The sequence below is a fragment of the Accipiter gentilis genome, chromosome 16, assembly GCF_929443795.1.
Source record: "Accipiter gentilis chromosome 16, bAccGen1.1, whole genome shotgun sequence".
NCBI lineage: Eukaryota > Metazoa > Chordata > Aves > Accipitriformes > Accipitridae > Astur > Astur gentilis.
Genome location: NC_064895.1, coordinates 28,504,956 through 28,528,196, shown reverse-complemented (window position 1 = coordinate 28,528,196; position 23,241 = coordinate 28,504,956). Strand labels below are relative to the sequence as shown.

The 23,241-nt window shown below is 39.9% G+C and overlaps 1 protein-coding gene across 4 annotated transcripts in view; it reads right to left on the bottom strand.

Moving 5' to 3' along the window:
* KIF13B (kinesin family member 13B) overlaps window positions 1-21,454 on the bottom strand; it is a 129,763-nt gene extending 108,309 nt beyond the window's left edge. For all 4 annotated transcript variants that reach the window (XM_049819205.1, XM_049819207.1, XM_049819206.1 and 1 more), the window contains exons 1-2: window positions 21,310-21,454; window positions 10,351-10,444 (exon numbers count right to left, since the gene is read on the bottom strand). In XM_049819205.1, the coding sequence (XP_049675162.1) occupies window positions 10,351-10,444; window positions 21,310-21,364 (149 nt within the window). In that variant the 5' untranslated portion in view covers window positions 21,365-21,454. The remainder of the gene's footprint in view (window positions 1-10,350; window positions 10,445-21,309) is intronic.
* Between the last annotated feature and the right edge of the window lie 1,787 nt (window positions 21,455-23,241).

Genomic DNA, 23,241 nt, shown 5'->3' with positions numbered 1-23,241 from the left:
AAAAAAAGGACAAGTTACCTCACAATGATGCACACAAATAACTCCAAAAACTTGTTGAAAGTTTCTCAGGACAATGAATGTAAGATGCTAAAAGGTACAAGGTTTCTCCTTTTCTTCACTTTTCATAATAAGCCTATAAATAATTTAGGGAACAAACCCTGGCAGTTTTTATATTGCATTTTCCAAAACCTAAGGAATTCAGAAGACTGTATGTGGTATTATCTACCTATGTAGATGTACCTGACCATAAAAGTACAGGCATTACAATCACTGATTATATAAGGAGGCATTTAACCACCTTCTCAGGAGAGCATCAAAGGATGTCCTGCCACAAATACCCCATTCTGAACATTCAGATTAGTTTATTTCAAATTAGCTTGAGGGATACATCTACACAATCTAAAATGACCGCAGCAAAGAGCGTTAGAGTTGTTCAGCACAAAGAAAGTTATTCTGACTATTACTAATCAATCATGTGGCAAAATGGCAAGAAATAGCCTCTCTTGCACCTTTTTCTGATCACATAATCATATTAATCTGAGATGAAGATTTTGGAGTTTAATCTCAAATATCCTCAAAACAAAATTGGTAGGCATAAAACCAGTTTAAGAAGTTTAACAAACTAATTTTATATATGTATTTATACATATATACATATATATTTAAGTTCTGTTCTTAAAATTGATACAAACTTACTTGACAGGCATGAAATCTCACTGAAGGTGCTAGGTATTCGCTGACATTCTAAATACCTTCCAGTGCTGAGGTTTTAAAAGCTGTTCTGAACTGCATCTATCACCTTCCACAGAATCCAGCAGCTCCAGCCACTGAAATAATCCTTCAGCCTGCAGCAGTATTATTCAACATTATTCTGACCACTAAATCCATTTTATAGTCTTACCTCATGAAGCATTATTATTTAAGAGTTGAAAATTAAGATGGAATAATTTCACATAAGCGCCCATAGCTGCAACATTTACTCAGAATACTGAAGGCAGATACTAAGATCAAGCTTGCTCCCCTATCCTTGTTCTCTTCTTCCCACAGCTTACGGCCACTAGGTCAGTCCCCTATCTTTCTTGATTAGATTTGTTAATAGGAAATATACTTGAAAGCCTTTAAGCCTTCTGTTAACATATTAGGTCAACACAGGGAACAAATTTCAAACTTAAAGCTCAGCTTTCATTATCTACCCAGAGTTTCGTTTTGTTCATGCTGTCAGGATAGCACAGGGTAATTTCTTAGTGTCATTTCCTTATTTTCATACATTTAAACAGTTTTACCTTGATTTCTACCATTTCAAAGAATTACTACAATCAAATCAAATGTTATGCCCTTTTAAATTATATTCATAAGAAATAAACATACATTGCAGCAAATTCAAAAAAGCCATTGAGCTAAACTGGAAAACACCGGGTCAAATCCCAACTCCATTGAAACAGAAGTCCAGAAAAAGACTGGCACTGAGCCAAATTCCAATGGACTCTTCTTAAAGCAAATGGATTTGTCTGTTTTAACTTGTGGATTTAACAAGTCAAGAAAACAATTAACACATCACTGTCTCCTTGAAGCTTAAATGGCTTGATATTCTAAGCTTCAGAGGCTAGCTTTGAAAACAAAACCGTTGACAGTTCTCTCAGAATTGCTACAGAGATTTAAATAAAAGCTATATTCCACTCAAATATTTAACATGTTCATTCTTATAGCTTCAATATGCCACAAAGAGAGTTTTTTGGTTTTTTGTTTTGTGGTTTGGTTTTTTAAAAAAAAAAACAAAACACAAAGAAAACTCTGGGAACTGGCCCTTACTAATGATACTGCTTTGCAATGGGATGGGACTACAGATTACTTCCTATTTGTAGCAGAAGTCCACTCCTTAGACAATTCACAATCAGAAGCCTTTGCCAACTCCAGACGAGTTTGCATGAAGGACAGGCTGCTTAGTAACTATCATCACCAACCTCCAAACAGTCTGCAAGCAGGTCAACAATGCCAATGGTAGTCCAGAACCTGCTGTTAGATTACATAGTCTATTAAAAGTCTTCAATTTAGTGAAGAATTAAGGTTGCAGGTACTTTACAAATGTATTGGGGTTTAAGAAGAAAAAGTACCAGAGGTTAGGAACCCACAAAACACAAGCTGACGGTTATACTTCAGATCACGAGACATGTGAACCAAATGAATTCTTCATCTATTATCTCTACTCTTTCCCTCAAATACAGTAGGTTATTATTGACTTGGCCAGATCAGCAACAAGGCTCAAAAAAGGCTTCTTTCAACTTCAGATAAGGAATATAAAGTGGCCAAGGATGATTCCTAGTAGTTGCATGGCCACCCAGTTCTAATTCAAGAGAATATGGCTCATGTTAGAAGTAGTTTTCACTTACAATATAGGCACAGAGTTTATAAATAGCCATAGCAAATTAGAATTATCTATTATGTTAGCCATAAAATGGTAGAAGTAAATAGGTGTGACCCAACTGGTGGGAAGGGAATTGTCTATAAAAAAATTCTTAACACAATCTCACCATTTTATTTTCTTAAGAGGTACAAAATAGGATATAGGTCTTTTTTAAGCACATTGGCACACACAAGCACAGTTCAAAGTTTTGTTAACTTTTTTGTCCATGACAAGAATTTGTGGAGCGTTTGTATCTCGCATTTTTACTTTTACTCAAGTCAAAGCATGTGAGTTGTAGCCTCAAAAGCACAACTTGAAGTGCAGCAACCCCCTTCTCTCCTGGCAGAAGTCCTACTTCTGAATTTTACACAAGATAAGTATTTTACATGGCAAGCATTCACCTCCTTGTGCAGTATAATCTGTCACTCGTGCAACCAAAGACTCAGGAGGCGCACAGTAACTAGTGTGCTAGTCCTGCTGTCCTCAAGACATCATCTCCATCCTTTGTCTATCCTGACTCCTCTCTGATTTAAGATCTTTCCAGGACAAACAGATGACCTTCAAACTTTTAAGAAAGAAAATGGTTTCTAGGTACTGCAGCAACTCATCAGAAGTATTTAGACATACAATTTTTATATCAGAAGACGTTTTTCAGTAAAACATAATGACTTGCAGCTGGATGCAGTCTAGCTTTAACGCGCATGTACGGAGCGTGCCCCATAATACAGGTTTAATATGACTTCCTACAAAATAAACTCTGATGACAGACTGAAAAAGCAATGGTTTTACCATAATTTCATTCAACCATTTAAATGACTCTGTCTGGTTTAGGTGAGGCTTATTTCTCCCCCCTCTTCTAACTTATTAAGGCTGTTCAGCAACCTGATCAATAAAGAGCAGCAATACATATTTGAAGAAGCTCATCAGAACCAATAATCATTTTACAGAACAAGCTCACGCTTGAAGTGAGAGTTGTATACATAGATGGAACAGAGCTGAACAGGCAAAGTTGGCAATACAGGAAAATCTCATAGTGCTGTTTTCGCAAACATTAACTTCCTGTGAGCTTTTTTGTGCCCCAAAAACACCAGTATGGATGTTGAGAGAGGCAGGCTTCCCTTTTTTTCTGGATGTCAGCTATCAGTCTCGGGAATACAAACACACTCTCTCCCTCCCCCCCACAACTTCCTGGAACATTTCTGCATTATGAAACGTTGGATAAATCTGTTCCCTGTAAGACAAAGCTGAACTAACATCTAACCTAGAAATTTCATTCTCAGTTAGAGTTTTATAGATCAATATGAACCCTCACCCGCATAGCAAGCCATGCCCCCTTTGTGTATGAAGGTAACACAGCCAGCTATGCAGTTAGTTTTGTTTCCACATACTCACATCCTAGTCTGAATTGTTCCTATCCCAAGCAGTTTAACACAGCAGGAATTAATACAATGCGAGGAAAGATATAGAGCAAAGGCGCATACAATGCAATTAGTTTTCACCCATCTTCAAAGACAATAACATTTCTTCCTTTAAATTGCTTTGTTGTCAAATAGCAACTGTACCACATCATGCAAATGGTCCACCAAGCTCAATATTCAATTTCTGGCTGTATCCAACAGCTGATACTTCTAAGTAAAATGCGTTAACAACTGGGGACACATACATAAAACTCTGCCTAACACGAGGCAGCTCTTCAAGCGGTTCCTACCTAACATGAGGCAGGATCCTGGTATCTTCAAAAAAATGTGTGCATTTTTCCATGACTATTTACCGGTAATTGCCTCTCACTGTTTTCTTGGGGCACTGAGTTCTGCAGATTAATTCCATATATAGCATTGTCTTCATACACTTTCCTCATTTTCTGATTATACACATTCTTTCCTAAGATAGAACAAGTGAAGTGTACACCCCTACATGCTCCTGCTATCATATATTATTTTTAAAAGTCAAAGTCCTCCTGGTTACTCCTACCCGTCAGCTTTTCTAGTTCATATTTATACACATATACAAGAACACCTATATAATCACATCAGCATTTCCTCTCTAGGCATCTTGACTGTCTGCATGCTGTTCTAGAAGATACGAGGAAAATAAATTAATTGTGCAAAAACTGTAAGATACTATAACGTAGATAACCAAGATCATGATATTTTCAACTTTTCCTAAACTTTCCTGTAACTGGGATTTTTGCCTACCATTCCACATATATCACATATTTTAGTGAACTGGACAAGTAACATATATGCTTCTTCACACCACAAAGAGATTACTTATAAATGGTTAATGCAAGTTTTTCACTGGTTAATGTATGTTTTCCCCAACCAACACACTCCCTTATTTATAATTTTTGTAGAAGAAATTGATGCATGTGCAAGTTTTACCACCTCACTCTTCAGGCATTTCCCATGTAGTCAGCTACACTAAGATTAGCATTTTCCATTTTTATCAAGAGAGCACAAGATCTGGAATACTCCACACAGCAAGAGCTGATAAGTCGTGACTTATTTTCAGCTTCTAGCCAGCTTTAAGGTAAGTTCTTGAGTCATGCTAAAGAACACATTGCAGCCAGATGAAAGCCAGTTTCACCTGTGCTCCATGCAGACCAAATATTGTATAACTGCTAACGCTGTGCCAAGCAGGATCTTATCCTGCCTCTCAGCATGCTCACTGGTGCTGCCTCCGCATTGGGCAACACCATCACAAGATTTCTGGCTAACCGAGAGCAGGCAGAGGGAGCATGTGTGGGCTTGCACAAATGCCATATTCTAGTTTTTAGCAACGGAGCAAAGAATAGGTGAAAACAGAATCTGATAAGATTGTATTTAGTTCTAAATACACTTTCTGAGCTTGGCAAAAGCTCTGGGCACTTTACCTATTATTTAACATAGTATCTAGGCATTTTGTAAAATTTCATGTTCAAATAGAATACAAAGCTTGGCTCAATAGATATATTTTAATTACCAGGACCACAGTAGTAGTGTTTTACAATTAGTAAACCCTTCCAATCCTCCTTTTTTTTTTTTTTTAATAATGTGGAAGCTGCATGTGTTTGTTACCATTCACCCACTTCACACTTAACCCTTCAAAAAGAGTGAACTAATGCTGCTTAGTCCTTCAGACTTTGAGAATTGGTTTCTGGTACCATTTTTTCAATAGCTAAATCTTTGACAGCATTCTGTCTTGGTCCTAATCTTAATTTCTTCTTCAAAGGGATTAAAAGGTTCTTCAGCTTTATAAGAAGAAAAAAAACCCTTCAGTCCAAAGACAAACTATGGAAACTTTTAACACACTGGGCTGTTTATTTCAACCCAACCGCTGCCTGAAGTCCATCATTCATCTGAAATCAGCAATTTATTACCTTACTGCATAAGTAGGAAATTTTTTGTTGTTCTTTTTCACTAAATTCTGTGAGTATTGGTTTTATTCTCTCAACAATCTTTAAATTCATTATGGAAGAAATTTCTCTTTGGGAGTATTATTAGTAGTAGCCACAACGAGGTAAGTATCATTTACCTACAGCTCTGAAAGATAACCCTGTTTTAATTACAAGGAAATTAGTCCAAAATTATTTCTCCCCAACGTTTTTCAGCGCTGTCATTTGACTCAAAGAAAATGGGAATTGGAATAGTAGAAGAATCCTATAAAAGTATTCTTTTAAGTAAAATGTACTTGGGCTTCATCCAGTTTCTCATCAAAGCAGAAATCATCAAGCTCAGATGTTGCAAGGCTACAAAAATCCCCAAGTCTAAGATAATAGTACGCCCCTCCTCAGTTTCCAGAACTCCTTAGAAAACAATCAAATTGCGTTTAAGTATCACAACTTCATGTGCAAAACCTTGTCTGTGTGGATATACAAGAGTAAACTGGTTTAAATCCAGCAACAGATACCTTAAAAGCAAGCCACTTTTAAAAAACCTTTATAGAGATACTCAATTATTGAAATATCTAACGCAAAGCACTAATTATAAAGATATTACAATAGCTGAAAAGGAAAAACCCAGCCTGCTTGAACACACTTGTCAGCTTCAGTTAGCTGCACTCATTCCTTGGAATAGTTTTTACCCTGTGCCAGTCTTTGGAATCCCTCTGTTCTGCAAAACAAGAGGAAAAGCTTCTATAAACCACAAATTGTGACAAAAGTACACAGAAGACAACGCTCCTTTCATTTTTAAGCATATTCTCTTAATAAAGAGGCTCAAAGTTGGTTTGTCGGGCAGATTTAATAAATGCTTTGTTTTACAAATATTATGGCTCATTCGTAGGCCTGTGCCAGACTAATACACAACTGATTTCTGAGCTTTTATCAGTTACACATCAATTACAGTTATGTCTGCAGTATATAATAAAAGTCCTTTGTCTGACCTGTCAAAAATAATAATTTTTTAAGTCTTTTTAATAGGTCTTGTTTGGGAAATGTAAAATGACAGCACAAGCAAATTGATAGTAGGAAAAAAAAGGCTATAAAGGAACCTAGAGTAATTAGAGTCTATTTGGAGCTTTTCCAAAAAAATTAATTCCTATAAATATTCCCATTGTTGCCTAGGACTTATCTATTCACTTCAATCAAAACGAGTTCGCACCCTCTTTCAAGCCCTAGCCACCAAGTAATAATGCTATGAGTAATCTTTGCAGCACACAGTAAATCTTGTGTTGATAAAGAAACTTTAGCCTTGACCTTTGTGACAGAGAGAACAGACAACTACATAAGGCAAACAAAAAAGTCGACAAGTCATGCTAATGATACCATTTATTTACAGCAAACCCCTGGAGGTTCACACATCCTTGAGAGGGGCGATTTTGATTTAAAGAGGTCATTTTGGGAAATTTGTGACAAAACTCAAGGCTCTGTAGCAAATAATTTTGTGAAAGCAACTAAAGAAAATGTTGACCATTTCCACACAGTATAATTTTCATTTTGATACGAGAAACCACCATTCAGCCAAACCCACCTCCCAATAGCCCAAGGTTAGTAACAAAGCCTACCCAGCCTGGAGGTCATCTGATAAGATTTTAAAATTGATGTTTTGTATGCGATCAGATTACTGAAACCTCCACAGCACTATTAAGGATTGCTCAATAAAATAACTGCTGCATTTCTCTGTCTCAGGAAAGGTCATTTCTTGGTTAAGGAATAACTAACGGGAGGATGCTAGATTTTTGAAGTCATATGAAAAGAGACTTCTTTTTTTGAGAGCAAGTGTTTTACACACATTTATTAATCCTCAAGTCTCTACAGAAATGTGTAAATAATATATTCAGTTTGTAGACACAGAAGAAAATGAGATCAATCAGTTACCACCTGGATTTTCAAAACATTCCTTAATTTTTAATGCAAAATTTGAAACAGCTAGAGACACTTTTTTCTGAAGACTGGAAACTCTTTCAGTGGCAATTATATAAACACAATTTACTATCTCCAAAAGTCAGGTCCCACAGACCTCAAGCTGGGTATCTGTCAAAATATGAGATACATAAAGAGAGTGGACATTTCTGACTTCTTCTGTACACATTCATTCCCAAGTCCCATGGGAAATCAGAAGGAGAGGTGAGGGTATCACTTAAGAACTCCAAAGCCTACTTCTCCTCTTTAACTCAGAGACAACTGAAAACAGCATGTCAGGTATTTGCCATTTTAACTGATGTGACTGGCAGAGATTTTTTGCAGATGGACAGACACATTACGTAGATCTCTGGCCTGTGAAGACCACCTTGGGGAAACAGGAGAAATATGCATAGCTGTGACACAAACTGATTCACCCATTAAACTATTTATTTACACCTGCCCATCTCCCAGACTTGGTTTCTACCAGAGAGGATGGAAGTGGGAAAACATGCATATTGCCAAAAGTCATCGGCTGTTTTTCCAAACGTCACTCCCTGCCAGACCGCGGCTGAGTCATGACAAGTGGGGATGTGACAGCACAGATTTCTGTTTCTAAAATTCTTTTCCCAGTTCCTAAATTGACCCTGGCAGCTCAATGAGAAACGCAGCAAAGCTCTTAAGATTTTCAAACTTACCCTGCTCTGCAAGCATCTGAAGAGTCTATTTATAATATTATTTACTTCTCTTTTCTCTGTTTAATTAAAAGCACTCTAGGTTTGCCAGAATTCCTTCAGCTCACTTTAGACACTAGACAAGTCTGAAATCAAAATTAATTATTTTATAGCACAAGGCAAAGTTGTTGACAGTGGATTTGGAAACAGAAGCAGAACCTGAGCATAAATTAATCCCTGAATTTAGAAGAACCGTAACTAAAACTAAGCTTTTCCTTGAGCTGATATTTCAGATTCTTCTGATGGGGGCCGCAGAAGCCAAGAAAATCTAGCTGCAGCCTCTTTTGAGGCTATTACATGCTAGATAGGACCCTGTTCCAAATCCTCACTACTCCAACTAAGTTTTTGAGATATGTTGTCTCACTCTTTGCAGGCAAACGTTTAGTACAGTTAATGGGCCTCCACTTTTCCCTCTTCTATTAAATCACCCCATATAAATTTACTGTGCTTCCTGCTTAGATTAGCAATGGGTATTTGTGAAAATGCAAATGAAGTATTCTTTGGTCTGGCACACTGGTTTCTCACAGTAGGCTCACCATCTTGTCTGAGACGTCAACACAATTGCCAACCGATTCCTCCCTTGCCAGGGGGCATGATTTGCATGATGTATTCTCTCATGGCTACAGTATGAATATTTTTTAAACATATATTAGGGAGTATAAACTATGCAGCATTTGATTGGTGGCCACGTTTTAGAGAAACTATGAATAACATTCTTAATACAGCTCTGTCTGACTAGGCTTCTGAGAATCTCAATTTCCTGCTATTTTTAGCAGTTCTAAAGGCTCAAATCAACATAGGTATTTGGCAGCTAAACAATACACGTGTTTCTGGAGGAGGCAGATACTGATACAAACAGAAACATCCCACCATACACAGCCTGTTTGATTTAAAGTAACTTATTAAAGCTCCAGTCCCACTGTCTGTAAAGTCTTTCAGCTGGTGACAATAGAAAGTACATACTGCACCTCATGATCTCTTTGCTTTTCCATTTATTACCACTTGGGTTTGAGAAATTCAAATTATCAGCGATCAGGTAAAGAATACTGCTACTGACCACCGACATACAGATCAGCTTTACATGAAAAAGCTTTGATATGTTGCATTTAAACAAAGCTCTTCTATGTGTTTAACTGAATTGTTCTCATTTCTGTCACCCTTAAGACCACTTCCTTTTTTTTTCCCAGAAGACAGATCATGATTGACTGCAGATGCCCAGTAACGGGTTTAGCTTTTTCCTGCACGCCTGTTATTTTGTTTTGTGCATACATTTTTTCCTTTCCTCCCCTTGTGAACAAGCTATAAATTAAGTAGTCACAACCTTAAACCTATTAAGTATTACAAGACTTTTCAGTTTCACAGTAGTTTAACAAATTGATGCCAATTCCAACACAAATTGGTCCCTACCCTTAGCCACCTTTCCAACTACTTTTGATGCATGTAATGCCCCAATGTCAAGACAATCCTAGAGCTACACCTATCCAGCATGTTCCCATTCCCCTTCTTACACAATGAATACAAGCCTATTATGAGAAAATAATCATGAAAATTAATTTCATTCCAAAATGACAAACTGTGCCCCACTCAAATTATTTTGCAGATTTTAATTTCTCCTGTTCCATAATAGCATATGAGAATAAATGAAACAGTTCACAGATCCATTAATTGCTAACACATTGTTTAGAGCAGGAAGCAAATGCAGTAAGCACTAGGTTTTCAATGCATCTTGCCAGCATGGTAAAAGCAGCCTTATTTTATAGATGATGGCAATTACATTGCAAAAAGAATATATATTATTTTTTAAATTGAAAACCCTCTATCAAGGCCTACATTTCCTAGTTGTTAGCCTCATATTTAATTCATGAAACCTGACCTTCCTAATTCAAAAATCTTACCTGGCATCTCCTTTTGAAAGGTTGGTGTTTACAGGATGAAGAATAACCTTGTTTGCATCCACATCCACCACACATTTTGTATGCAGATCAAGCTCTATAAAGAAATGAGAAAGTGTCAAGTGCTGCTCCTAAAGCACTAGGATTATGTACACCATTACTTCCTCCAGACACCGAATTTATTCATGCAGTCTGACAGCCACCCATCAGCTAGAGAATAGAAACAGGACTATTGCCAAATTCCACTTCTAGCGATATTCTGATGGGATGGATCCTGTCCAGCTTTAAAGCATGCGCTCTTTTCAAAACAAGAAAGAGCACTTAGGTTTTACTGAAGGACAATCAGCATATACAAGGCAGTATGAAATTTCTTCTGGGGAAGGAACCATTAGGCATGGTACCACTTTGACAGCTCTTCTCATTGCTTTCTCAATGCCTTGCACACTCGGAGGGAAAGCTGCCCCTACCATCTGCAGCACATTTTCCCCGGCCACTGTTGTGATACTGCAGCATGCCATGCCAGCTGTCAGTCCTGGGGCACCTGCTTGAAGAAATTCAAGTCCCATCAAAAATAATTTAGGTGCGAGTGTGTAGAAAAGGGCTTATCCTTCCCCACAGGCCCCTGGTCAGCTGGAAAGCTCCTCCAAGTGACGCTAAGCAATGGGATATATACTATGAGTAGTAAGAATATTTGGAATGTATAAGAATTCTCAGCCATAGAGGCGGGGGAAACAAAATAAAAGCTTCAGTCAACACTGACAACCATCCAAGGTATCCACCCAATGACAAATGGAGTTAGATATAAAAAAAAAAGCACACAGCCACTTGTAATCAAAGTCACTGCATACAGACATAGGGGCCTGGACATAAACAAGTCCAGTCCTATGTTCTTACACTCCAATGCTGAACCTGGAAAGTGCACCCAAGTGCCGATACCTATAAACATGATACACTAATCACACCCAGCAGGCACTCTGCAACGCCCTCACATGCTGTGATGACAAGGGTCTACGCTGCGTAACCTCCATACGGGGTTCAACACCTCAGCTGAATCACCAAAATATGCTCCTGTCTAATCGAGTTAATTATAATCCTCATCCTCCTTCATCTCTGCTCTTTCCTTCTTTGTCACCTGCACTTGCTCTTTTACCTTACGGCACCTTATAAACTCAGACTGAAAATCTCTCAGGCAAAGACCGCAGATCTTAATTATTGCACAGCACCTTGCAGAGTTCTTGCTACTGTTAAATAGCATAAGAGGAAGTTTCTTTCATTGACATTTTTCGAGAGAAATGGTATAGCCTTTTGCTATTTGAAACAAAGCAAGCCAAAGCTCAAGATTACTGGTTATAGCAGGCAGTCACGTGAAACTGAAATCCTTTTGAACAAAACTACTCCTCTGTTATTAACTGTGCTTTTGTAGAAGGAAGAGACAGACAAGTTTCAGAAGCTAGTGTTTATTTTAATTTCTCTCCACACCCTGAAAGCCAATTTACCTATCATTAATATGCAATACATGCTTGCTTAGATGAAATTACATTCTTCATACATCCCATATCCGACAAGTCACTTTATCTTGGTCTGGCTTGTTAGCGATTAACATTCTGTACTGCAGTGACCTGCTTTTGCTCAACTACTGAAGGAGGTTTCTACATGCTACCTCCCTTATGCAAAGCGTAAGGTATGTGCACTCTGTATATAAGCAGTATGGTCTCTATCATGTTTTTTAATCCATCTCTTGAGAGAGAATGCTGATGATAGGTTTTGCATCCATGACTGCCCAGTGAACTCAAGGTCTTGCTAGTATGTATTAAACCTCTCTTTGTGAAATACCTTTATGAAAGGACACAGACAGGATACAAGAGTTCCTAAAGGTCACATGACCTCACAGGAAAAGAGGAAAGATTCAAAGCCAATTTGTCACGTACAACACACTTTGTCTGATGATCATCATCACAAAGGTAACGTTAAAATCTCTCACCTAGGCATCCTGCAGACAGGGGACAGCATGGTTTCAGAAGATGTGGCGAGCCAACCTAACGGCTATTGCCAAACAGGGAAGTCTCCGTCCTTCCTGCCGGCTGCCTATGCCTGTTACTCACCTTCTAATGCGCTCAGCAGACCCCTCTGTAAGTCACTTTAAGTCACTTCAATGGCAGAAAACTAACCAACATAAAAAACGGATGTATTCAGACACACAGAAAGTTACATCAGCCCAGCGAAAGGCCTGAAGAGCATCTAAGGCCATGCAAACGAGTGGGCAGACCTGTACGGGTGGGAAGAGAGGAGGCAGAAGAGTGAGACCTTCTCCCAGCAGAGATGAACTGCTACATGAGCTCATGGTGGCCCATGAAATAAACCCCTAAGAAACAGTTATATTCAGCCTCTAAGCTGGGTTAGGTATCCAGACAGCCTTAAGGCTACTTATCCCAGTTATCTTGGCAAAAGACTCACATGGCAGCTCTCCTTTTAGCTGAAGAAATAGTTTAAATTCTGTTTTAATAGCATATCATACACTTTCTACAAATTCTGGCTCCACTACAAAGTATGTTCTTTGACTGATTTCTGATTTCTTTAATGCTTCCAGTAGGTTGAGAGATGAATCTTATATTAGCCACTACTGAAAATCTTACCATCTTAATTTCCACCTCATTAAGTTTTTAATATTACTAAAGCAGGTTAGCCTTATAGACAAATTACCTTCCTGCTTTTTTGGATATTATCACACATTGACTCCGCCCTTACTTCTACTAGTTTCAGTGTCTCCTAGGTAAGCAGCGTACTCACTGCCCCTGAACAACAAGCAAAGTTAGGATGCATCAAGATAAGATGGTAAGCACGCACATCCAAAACCACCAATTAGTTCATCTTGTAGTAAGGACTCATCTGTTGAGGCTTGGTATTATTATTTCTTTCAACTATACAGGTTTGGTTTTTTCAGGCAGCATGAAATTTAGGTGAAGTTAAAAGATGACAGAAGCAGCTCGCTGTCAAACTTTGGAGATTTATCACGAATCTTGTAGCTCAACAAGATTTAAAATCTCACCTATTATTATTGCTAACCTGCTTCTACCTTCAGTCATTACCAAGCAAACACAATCAACTACTCATTTGCTTCATCAAATCAAGAAACTAATCAGCTAATTGCTTTTTGAAAAATTAAAACTCAAACTCTCAACATCTCAAGAAACATTTATTGCAGGGAATGAAAGCCTCTTCCATAGTTTCAGAGTAAGAGAGCTGTGACGTCCATAATAAAAGGGTAACAGGTATCTTAGTCACTTTTCCACATTTACATTTCATAGCTGTAGAAGTGCTAAGCAAAGCTGGGCTGAGTGCAAGAGTAATTGTTAAGTCACGTGTGTTCAAGATGTTCGCAAAGTCTCTCAGATGACTTTATTTTACTTGTGAAACTGGAGGGTGGGGCTTGAAGGAGGCCATTCTCCTTCCCAGTTCCCTTGATTTTTCAACTCCTCACAGAAGTTTTCTAAAACAATAAAAACTGGGATTCAAGAAATGCAGATCTTAGCTGAAACCACACTCGTGTAAATCCTAAATGACTATGCCTTTGATAAAAGCCTTATGGGTGTTGTAAAAAGAATTCACATCACCCATATGCACTTTGGGCTTTTTCATTAGCCTAAGAAATTCAGTGCATTTCAAACAGGGTGGAAAAGTCAGTGAGCAAGAGAGAGCAGGAAAAGCAAAACCGGGAGCAGCATATCACCACATGCAATGGTGGGTTCTGTAGGCACTGGTATATTCCCAACAACAGGTAGGAGTTTACATTCCCTTTGTACTTACAGCCACACCTCTGGTAATCTTAAAATCAACATAGCAGATTTTCCACAACAGTGTTAGGAAACCCTAGCAAAGGTGCAACTTTAAAATGTACTAAACAGGTGTGGGGCAGAGACAAAGAGTGTATGTAAATCCTGGAGGAAGGGGAGAGAAGTATTTTGGAAAATGTCGGACATTTTCAACTCTGTGAAACTTCCATCTTCGTTCATGAATCATTTAGGGAACTGTCTTCATAGATTAGCTGCGACTAATGACAACACTGGTTGAATAATGATGTACCCAATTCACTCGGTCTACTAGGGTATGGAATCAAACCCGACTGCATCATGTGGAATAATGAAAACATCCAAGCTGCCATGCAGTGATACTAGAGCTTTTTCAGCCACTATCCTAAAAAGTCATCCCACCTTTAAGGTTACTGTATTTCAGAACCAAACCCAAATGATCCTAATAGATAGCTTTTACAGAGCAGTTCAAAATAATCTTAAAATGAAAGATGATACAGTAAATAAGTTTGTCTGTAATTTATTACACTAGTGGTTGAGACCATGGCGTCATAACAGCTTTTAGTACAACAGCCACAGCAGCTGACAAGTCTGTTACAACTTACTTGACCTTCCTATTTTCTTCTTTATATAGTCTATGTTTTCACATTGTATAAGATGAAAGCATTTCCCAATTCATCAAGAGCCTTTATTTCCGTATAAATTCTTCCATCAGATTTCGATTCAAGAAACTAGTTTCTGATGGTTGACAGTTTTTCAGCCCTTTCAAATACCATTTGATCCTAAACCCCACTGAAACAAAGGTGTGAACCTGGTGTTATGACACAGGTTGAATAAAATTTGTGACAGATTCCTCCTGGTCCCACTACCAGGTTTGGGGCAGCTGCACCTGCACTGACACCTAAGGACCCCTTGGAGACAGGACATTAGGCTTGATAGTATCACTGGGAACCAGCACGGCTGCTTTTGTCAAGTTTCAGAAAAGCTAACTGAAGTATAAAAAATAAAATGTGAAAGGTTTAAAGTGCATGTACTAAGCTCATAAGCCAAAATTGGCCCCAGATACAAAAGCTCAGAATAATCTCCTATAAAGACTGAGACGATAGAAATTTTATATTTTAAATTGCCCGTAGATTTTCAAGAGATTAACATTCCCTTGAAGGTTAGAACTGGAATGTTTTGGCCTGAGCCTTCAGGTTGTATTGAATAAAAAATTACAGTTGGTTTCTTGTACCTTTCTTGGTCCGAAAAAGCAAACAGCAATAACACTGATAAATGTTTAAATAGTAACTTAAAAATATTTAAAAGTTTATTTATCACACAAATTAAATGAATGCCAACTAAAAAAAAAAAAAAAAAACAAACAGAGGCTGTTGGGTTTTTTTTTGTTTGTTTGAAAAAGAAATATGAAAGCAAGTTCAAACACAACAGGTCCTCAAGTTTCCCTGCCAATATTTGTTGCCTTTGAGTGACATTTCTCTCTGCCCTTTGCTATGTAGAAGCCAACACAAATAAAGGAAAAACTAACTGACTATATGAGAGACCGTAAAAATAACTTACATCTAAATGACAATGCTAAGAGCTTAAATGCAAAAATGCAAAATTTTTTAACATTTTAAATGCTTAAATGCAAAAAAATAGTTACTGTAATAGCACTTTCAGGGCATTAATTATAAGACATAGTGACTTATACATTCTGGACAAAAATACAGTAATTTGACTTGTCCCTTAAGTCTACCAACATGAAGTCTACGCAGGCATCTTTCAAGCTTCTCTGCTATATATATATATATATATATATATGAACTGCGCAAATATAATTCATAAAATTTTCAGTTTGCAGCAATTAAAGATCATTAAATATGTATGAGTGCATCTGGAAGAGCACACAATACTATCTAATCTTGATGATGAGGTGTGTAAGTCGACTCAAACTCATGAGTACACTGAAGGCAAGCAAACTCTCCTCACATGTTAACACTACATTGTCCAAATGGTAAAAAATTTATTCTATCTTCTGCTGTTTCATTTTCTGCAAGAAAAGAGCTTGCCAAACGGCTTTGGTAAAGGCACTCTGTGTATCTGGACATTAACCTTACTCACAGTCAGTTCTGCTGCTGCATGCACTGCTTGGCTCACGGAGACTAAGTAAATAAATCAGTCTGGTGACTTTCTGATGCAGCAAAGAGCTCTGAGGAAGTTCAACACACAACTCCGTGCTGCTGCTTTGTTTCAGGCTTCAGAGTTAACAGGAACGAAATACGATAGTGTTTGCTCTGCCACCAACCACCCAAAAGCCAAGGCAAAACTATTCACAGCGTGTGTATCTGATCTTCTGTTGACTTTAGGAGGAGCAAGCAAACCTGAAACCAGAGCAGCAAGGTAATCTCATACTGCACTTTAGGCTAGCTCTAAAGATGTAATTAGCACAAGAATTGTTTGCCTTTGTGGCATCCACATTGGACTGAGTGGTAGTCTCACCAGAGACTTTGGCTGCGGGGAGTAAGCTTGTAACACCTCAGGAGTTCTTAAAATACAATCGCCTCACTGAGGAACGCAAGATGAAACACTAACTCTACATGCTTTACCCATTTGTCATTGTACCTCTAGGTTAATCCTGCTCATACCACACACACTATTTCATAGGTGATCACCAATCATCAGGAAATATTAAAAACTCTAGGCACTCACGTATGACAGAGAATGGTGAAGAAAAGTCTTGTGTTTTGCTTATTGCCATCAGGATACAGCAGGTGCCATTTCATTTACTCTAATACCATAATTAATCTTGTAAAACTGCTTGCACAAACTCCAATTTATAGATAAATTCTTTCTGTTGTAATCTCCAGTGGAAAAACAGAACAAAACAAAACCAAAACAAAACCCAAACAAAACCACAAGAACAACTCCTGCTTCCTCCCTAAAACATTTCAAGTGACTGGAAATGCAACCTCCTCCAAAGAGTAGGAGGACATAAAATTAGCACCTAACACCGTGGTCAGAAGCTTGCACAGATACAGAAGCAAATTCCTTCTTTACAAGCACTGGAGACAGAATCTTTACCATCAAAGCACAAAAAGATCCCCGTTTGAACACAGAACCTAGTCTGGATGAATACACACATTAACATAATAGATGCTTGTAAATACACATTCAGGTAAATTAGATACTTAAACTGGAAACTATAGGTTTTACACCACAATCCTACAAACGGTTTAATCTGGCAGCGTTGCCAGCATACAGGCTGCGGTCCCATACTGCTTAAACCTAACCTGGCACACCGACACCACCATTCCCCCCACCTGAGCTGTGAAACGCCACCACCCACCCCTGTGTCAGCACCGGTACTTCTATTGCTCCTCAGTAAATGCATTCAAAGCACTAAACACATTTTTTTGCAGTTAGTTTCCTGCCTTTCTTGTTCAAACAGAAAAGCATTAACCCAAGTGAGATGTAGCAACACAACAGCAGTAGTTCTGACTGGCTTCAGCCATACCCCTGAGCAAAAGTCACATTCTTTTAGTACTGACAAAAGATGTTATATTTTAATTAACACTACACTGAACTGATTCAAAGGCACAGGGAAACACAAGGACTTAAACATACTTATGGGATGCCTGTACACCAGCATCACCTGAAAACAAAATATTCAGTAAGACAAATCTTAATTAAAAAGCCTCCAGCTGTCTTGCTTTGCTTCATGGTATGGCTTGAGCTTTGCACAGCATTTACCTGAAATATAACGAACATCTGCTAAGTGAATTCAGTGAATTCAAACACTGACAATATTCAAAAAGGAAATCCACTGCAACTCTAAAATACAACACCAAAAGAACTTACTGATTGTTATTAAAAACCCATCTGAAAAAAAACAGTGCACTAGGAAATACTTTAGTGAATGACAAAACCAAGAAAACATAAGACTAAGAGTCTTATCTAACAAAACAGTACCGAATTATTTAATTCATAATAGCATGCTAATCGAGATCCCAGTTTGCAAAGTAGAAAGCATGCAAAAACAGAAGTCACTATTGCTACCTACAACTTTAGGCTGCAAGTGTGTTGACATAGCAGCAGTTTTACAAAGCATGACTTCCAAACAGTTTGTGGGATTGAGGTCTAATTTGAAGCAAGATGCAGAAAAGTAACCTAGATGCAAAAAAAGCCAAGAAACCCAAGTACAATTACAAATGCTTCCCCTCACTGCTAAAAATTAGTACTATAAACTTAGTTTATAGATAATCACTTCACATGAGAATGAAGCAGGACCCTCAACACTATCACCTTGAAATGCGCGTACTATGAATAACCAACCATTTGACATAGAAATCCCTTCAATATGCTCGCAAGGAACCTATTATACTTTTATGAGCTGTATAAATTAGTAATAGTTAAACATACCACTTTTATTAACCTAATAAACCCTCGCCTTAAGAAATTCATAATTCAAACACTAAAGACAACCACCACCACCACAAGTAAACACTGAGAAAATATCAAAGCTTAAATTTCAACAGTTGTAACCATCTGACAGGTTTGCAATTTTAAGCCCTTCGGTGCAGAGGGAAGGAAAGAACATTACTCGTGATCCTGAAGAAAACAAATACTTGCTTCAGGTCCAAAGCCCCAGAACTTCATACAAATACTACTTAGAACAAAGTGCATATTGGAGAACTTCCAAGAAAGCCGCCTCTTGCCTCAAAGCCTATTAAAAAAGCAAAGCCACAGAAGTCTTACAACTGGATGACTCTTCAGAAAATCAGTTACACAAATTCTTAAATTTAACGTTAAATAGGTGAGAAGAATACTAGGCTTCACATCACTGTTTGTTTATATAAATTCTAGGAGCACCAGAAATACTGCAGAGAGGTATCAGTTGTTTAGAAGTGACCAAAACATCTGGACTGCGACAAATAATCTGCTCAAAAAAAAAAATTAAAAAAAAAAAATCAATTCCAGGGCATTTTGTTTCAGGGAGAAAAAGACATTGATCTTTTAGGCTAGACTTACATGGATTTAGGTATCACTCACTAAATAAGAGGATGCTTTAATAGCTGCAAAGCGGTTCTTACAGAGAGGAGGTACGCCCTAATTGCCAAGCTACATGCCAAGAGCATGGGGTTCAGGTCCCTCTTCTCTCTGATGAACAGCAAGGACTGTTATCAAATGTCCCTGGCTCATGGATGAGCCTCCTAACAACCAGGCTACAGTCATCCTCTCTAATCCATAACATTTTTAAGTTTATACAGAATAAAATAACTCTGGTAACAAGACACACTCTCCCATTCTCGCAGATTCATGCAGCTCAGCGTTAGGATATTCTCCAGGAAGGCAGGAGCTTCAAATAGATGTACTGCTCTAAATCTATAATCTGTCATCATTTTTCCCCCTTTACTTCCACCACTTCTTCCCCACATATATTTTCTGCAGAACTCAGTCCCTAGCTGGAAACAGCTTCAAGACCACTACATGCGCACAAACTCAGGGCTGAACATAGGTAGAATATATGCCAGGAGGAAGAGGTGCATTATTCATCCTTAGTGATTCAAAACTTGACTGAATGAGGCCCTGTGCAACCCTATCAAATTTGACCTGCTCTAAGCAGCAAGTTGGACTAGAGACCTTCAGAGGTCCCTTCCAACCTGAATTATTGTATAATCCCGGGGGTAAAGAGCACTACACAGTCAGAAGATGTCTGGGTCACAGCCAAGGAAATGACCTATGACAGGAAAGGGACATGAGCAAGAGGAAAGCCTATGTCTATCACTGAAACAAAGCACCACCTTTCGGCTCCTTTCCATCCCAGCTCCCACCAACTCCTCCACACTGTCACTCAATCTCCGCCAAGCAACTCTCCACAAGGATGGGTCCCTCCTCAGTTTTGAGGACTGCTACCTGAAATTTAACAAAATGCAGATTTTGGTCAAAATATTCTCAATTGCCCTAACCCACCAGACTGTAACGACATCAACTCCATCTCCTCTGTTTTGGATGTGACTCGAGAGCTCTTGTGAACTCAGTTTGACATTCCCCTGCTTTTATTTTAAGAGGTATGGAAATACTGTATTCAATACTTTAACCTTCTTTTTTTCTTATTTATTGAAAGGAATTAAAGAGTTATTTTGTTTCAGATCATGTAGAAGATAAAGGGCTTCCCCCCCCTCCCTTTTTGCTTCAGCTATTAAACTGACTTCTCTTGATTCCCTTTCCCCAGAAGGAATTATTGGCACACTTCTGTGAGAATGAGGGGAAAAAAAGCCACCCTACACATTTCTTGGATTTTTGCCTTCTTCACCTTCCCATTCCTTGGCTGAAGTTGCCTTTTCATACTTGCTTCCTCATCATCTAGAGCAAGTTTTTCTAATTAAAACAAGTAATAAACATTTAAACAGATGCCCAGACCACAGTCTCATTAACATAACCCTTAGGCAAGTTTCGTTGAGGGGAAGAAAAAAAACACACAACCAAAACACCAACCCAACAACAAAAAAATCTTCTCTTGTCAATTCGCCCTTCCTCTTCCATGTTTTACTGTTTGTTTTTGTTTCTTTTGCCCTTAAGAGTGCCTCTGTCATCTGGTGAACTCTGTCCCACTCAATCACCGAGGGGTACGAAGAGGAGTTAGAGCCGAGGGCTGAATTAGCACAGAAAGAGGGGGATTTTCGCCCAGAAAGCAGGAAGAAGGAAGAGCTCTCCCAGCGGGGAACAGGGCACAGCCCGGCTGTAAAGCAGGTGCAAGAGGTGTGGAGAAGGGGAGGCAAAAAAAAAAAAAAAAAAAAAAAAAAAAGGCAGCCATAAACCAGGGCGAGTTTAGGAAAAATCTAGATGTCAGGAGAGGGGAGTGAAGACAGCTGCTTGGCGAGAGCTGCTGCTCGGCTTGGCCCCCAAACCTCCCTGTACCTACACGGGCGTGCACAATAAATAAATACACACATCCACACCCCCCTACCGACACATACACCCATAAACACGCCCCCGCGCCGGGTCCCACACACCTATTCACCCACCGGCAGGCACCCCTGGCCCTACAGACACCTGTGGGGACAGGCACCCCCCGGCCTCCCGCCCCGCTCTGCCCCTCAGGCCCGCTCCCCTCACACACCACAGACACCCGCCCCGGGAGCGCGGGAGGGTCTCTGAGGGAGGAGGCTCTCACCTCGCCGGTTCATGGGGCGGACGCGCACCGCCACCTTGACTTTGGAGTCCCCCATCGCGCCTCTCACGACCTCCCCGGCTCCCTCGTTCCCTCCTCGGCTTCCGTCTACGGGAGGGACAGACACCCGGCGGCGCGGGGAGGAGCGCGGAGCGGAGCGGGGCGGGCGGGCGGGGGTGAGACCGGGGGCGGTAAGAGGGAGGCACCGTGCGTGACCAACGTCCGGCCGGACTACAGCTCCCAGCGTGCAGCGCGGCGGCTGGCTGGGAGCGGGGAGGGGCGCGGCGTGGCGCGTTGCAGGCTGGGAGCTGTAGTCCCGCCTGCGGCCCCCCGCCCGGAGGGGAAGCGTTGCATGCTGGGATAGGTAGTCCTCTAGGAGAGAGACGTTTCGTGAGGGGGTGAGCCCCAAATGGCGCTTGCGGGTTGTGTTGTACCACGGGTGGGGGGGGGTCTCAGGGTCACGCCAGGTCCTGCCACTCATCCCCTGGGTGAGTGAACCCCGTTGGGCCCTTTTTGTGGGGGAAACGCTGGGATATTTTGTGCCCAGCGGACAGCAGCATCGCCAGCGAGACCAAAAACCTCACCTCACCTCACCACAAGATTTACTCGGGGAGTAACAAAGCAAGACGGCATTGCTCTGTGGGTCGGTGGGGGTTCCTGTCCGTTGGAAACGACGTCACGCTGAATATCACGAACCGTAACCCAACGTAGAGACCATGGTTTTTAAGACGATGACCAAGTCTGGCTTCACAGAGCGACCTCTGATACTCTGTCAACACACGGTTATTAACAGGCCCATTGCGATTTGCTTAGCAGAGGCAGCTCACTGAAAGAGCTCAACAGTAATAATCGGAGACGGTTTGAACAATATTACAATTTATCCCCATTAGATGGCTCGACTGCTCAACCGCAGCCACTGATTGCAAAGACCCAGAACAAAATGGTAATGCACAGATGCAAAAAAACCCCAAACCCCCTCATTTAAATGGTCATGGTTGAAAACCCTTGCAGCTGCTATTTTAGTTCAAAACAAGGATTCTCTCTGTGTTATTTTGAAAGGTCAGATTTCAGCAAGGACAGGGAAAAAAACAAATTCAGAACTGTAATCCTTTGGCCCTTCAACATCGAACGAGGTTTTCTGACAGAAATAAATAAATCACACGTTTCCAAGTGGCTTTGAGATAAGATTTCAGAAGGTAGCACTTCTTGCCCAGAAGAATTGCACTCAATATCTATCATTTCATGCCTGCCCGACCCGAAGAATATCTTGTCAAGGCAGAGAGAAAATTAAGTTGGCATTTAAGTAACACTGGGATTAATGTCCACGTTCTTAAGAGCATCCCAAGCGAGCATGAGGGTTAAGAAGATGACTTGAAGTTAAAAAAAAAATTAAATAACAGAAGGTCAGACCAAGCAGGTAGCAAAAGCTTGAAACAAAAATTGAGTTTTTGCCTGTAGCAGCAGAAAGCATCAGCTCCTCAGCATGCCGCGCTCATGATTCAGCCCTGCAGCCCCGTGCTGCAGAGGTTTCGTGTTGGGAGAGGGGACGACCCGCTTTCAGCCTGCACAGTTGGTTCTTGCACTTGTGAACTTGAGGATCCAATTACAGGATGAAACCCGGCTTTGAACTTGTGGTATTTTCCAGCTGGGGCCTCAGCAAACCGCATCAACGTTTTCTGAAACTGAGCACTTCTCGATGGAGATAAATATAAGCATGGCTTTACAGCTGGGCACAATGAGCAGCAAGTGGAGGGTGGGGCTTTTTTTACATCAGGTTGAGTCACCTGAAATCTAATTTAAATAAATGAGATGAAATCCACCAGATGTGCATACTGCTGGGGATAGCAGGTGTCACCCAAATCCAGTTGTTCCTCCTATATCTTCCCCTCTGGTGTTAGTTATCATTGTTCTCCCTGTTACATGTAAAATCAAACA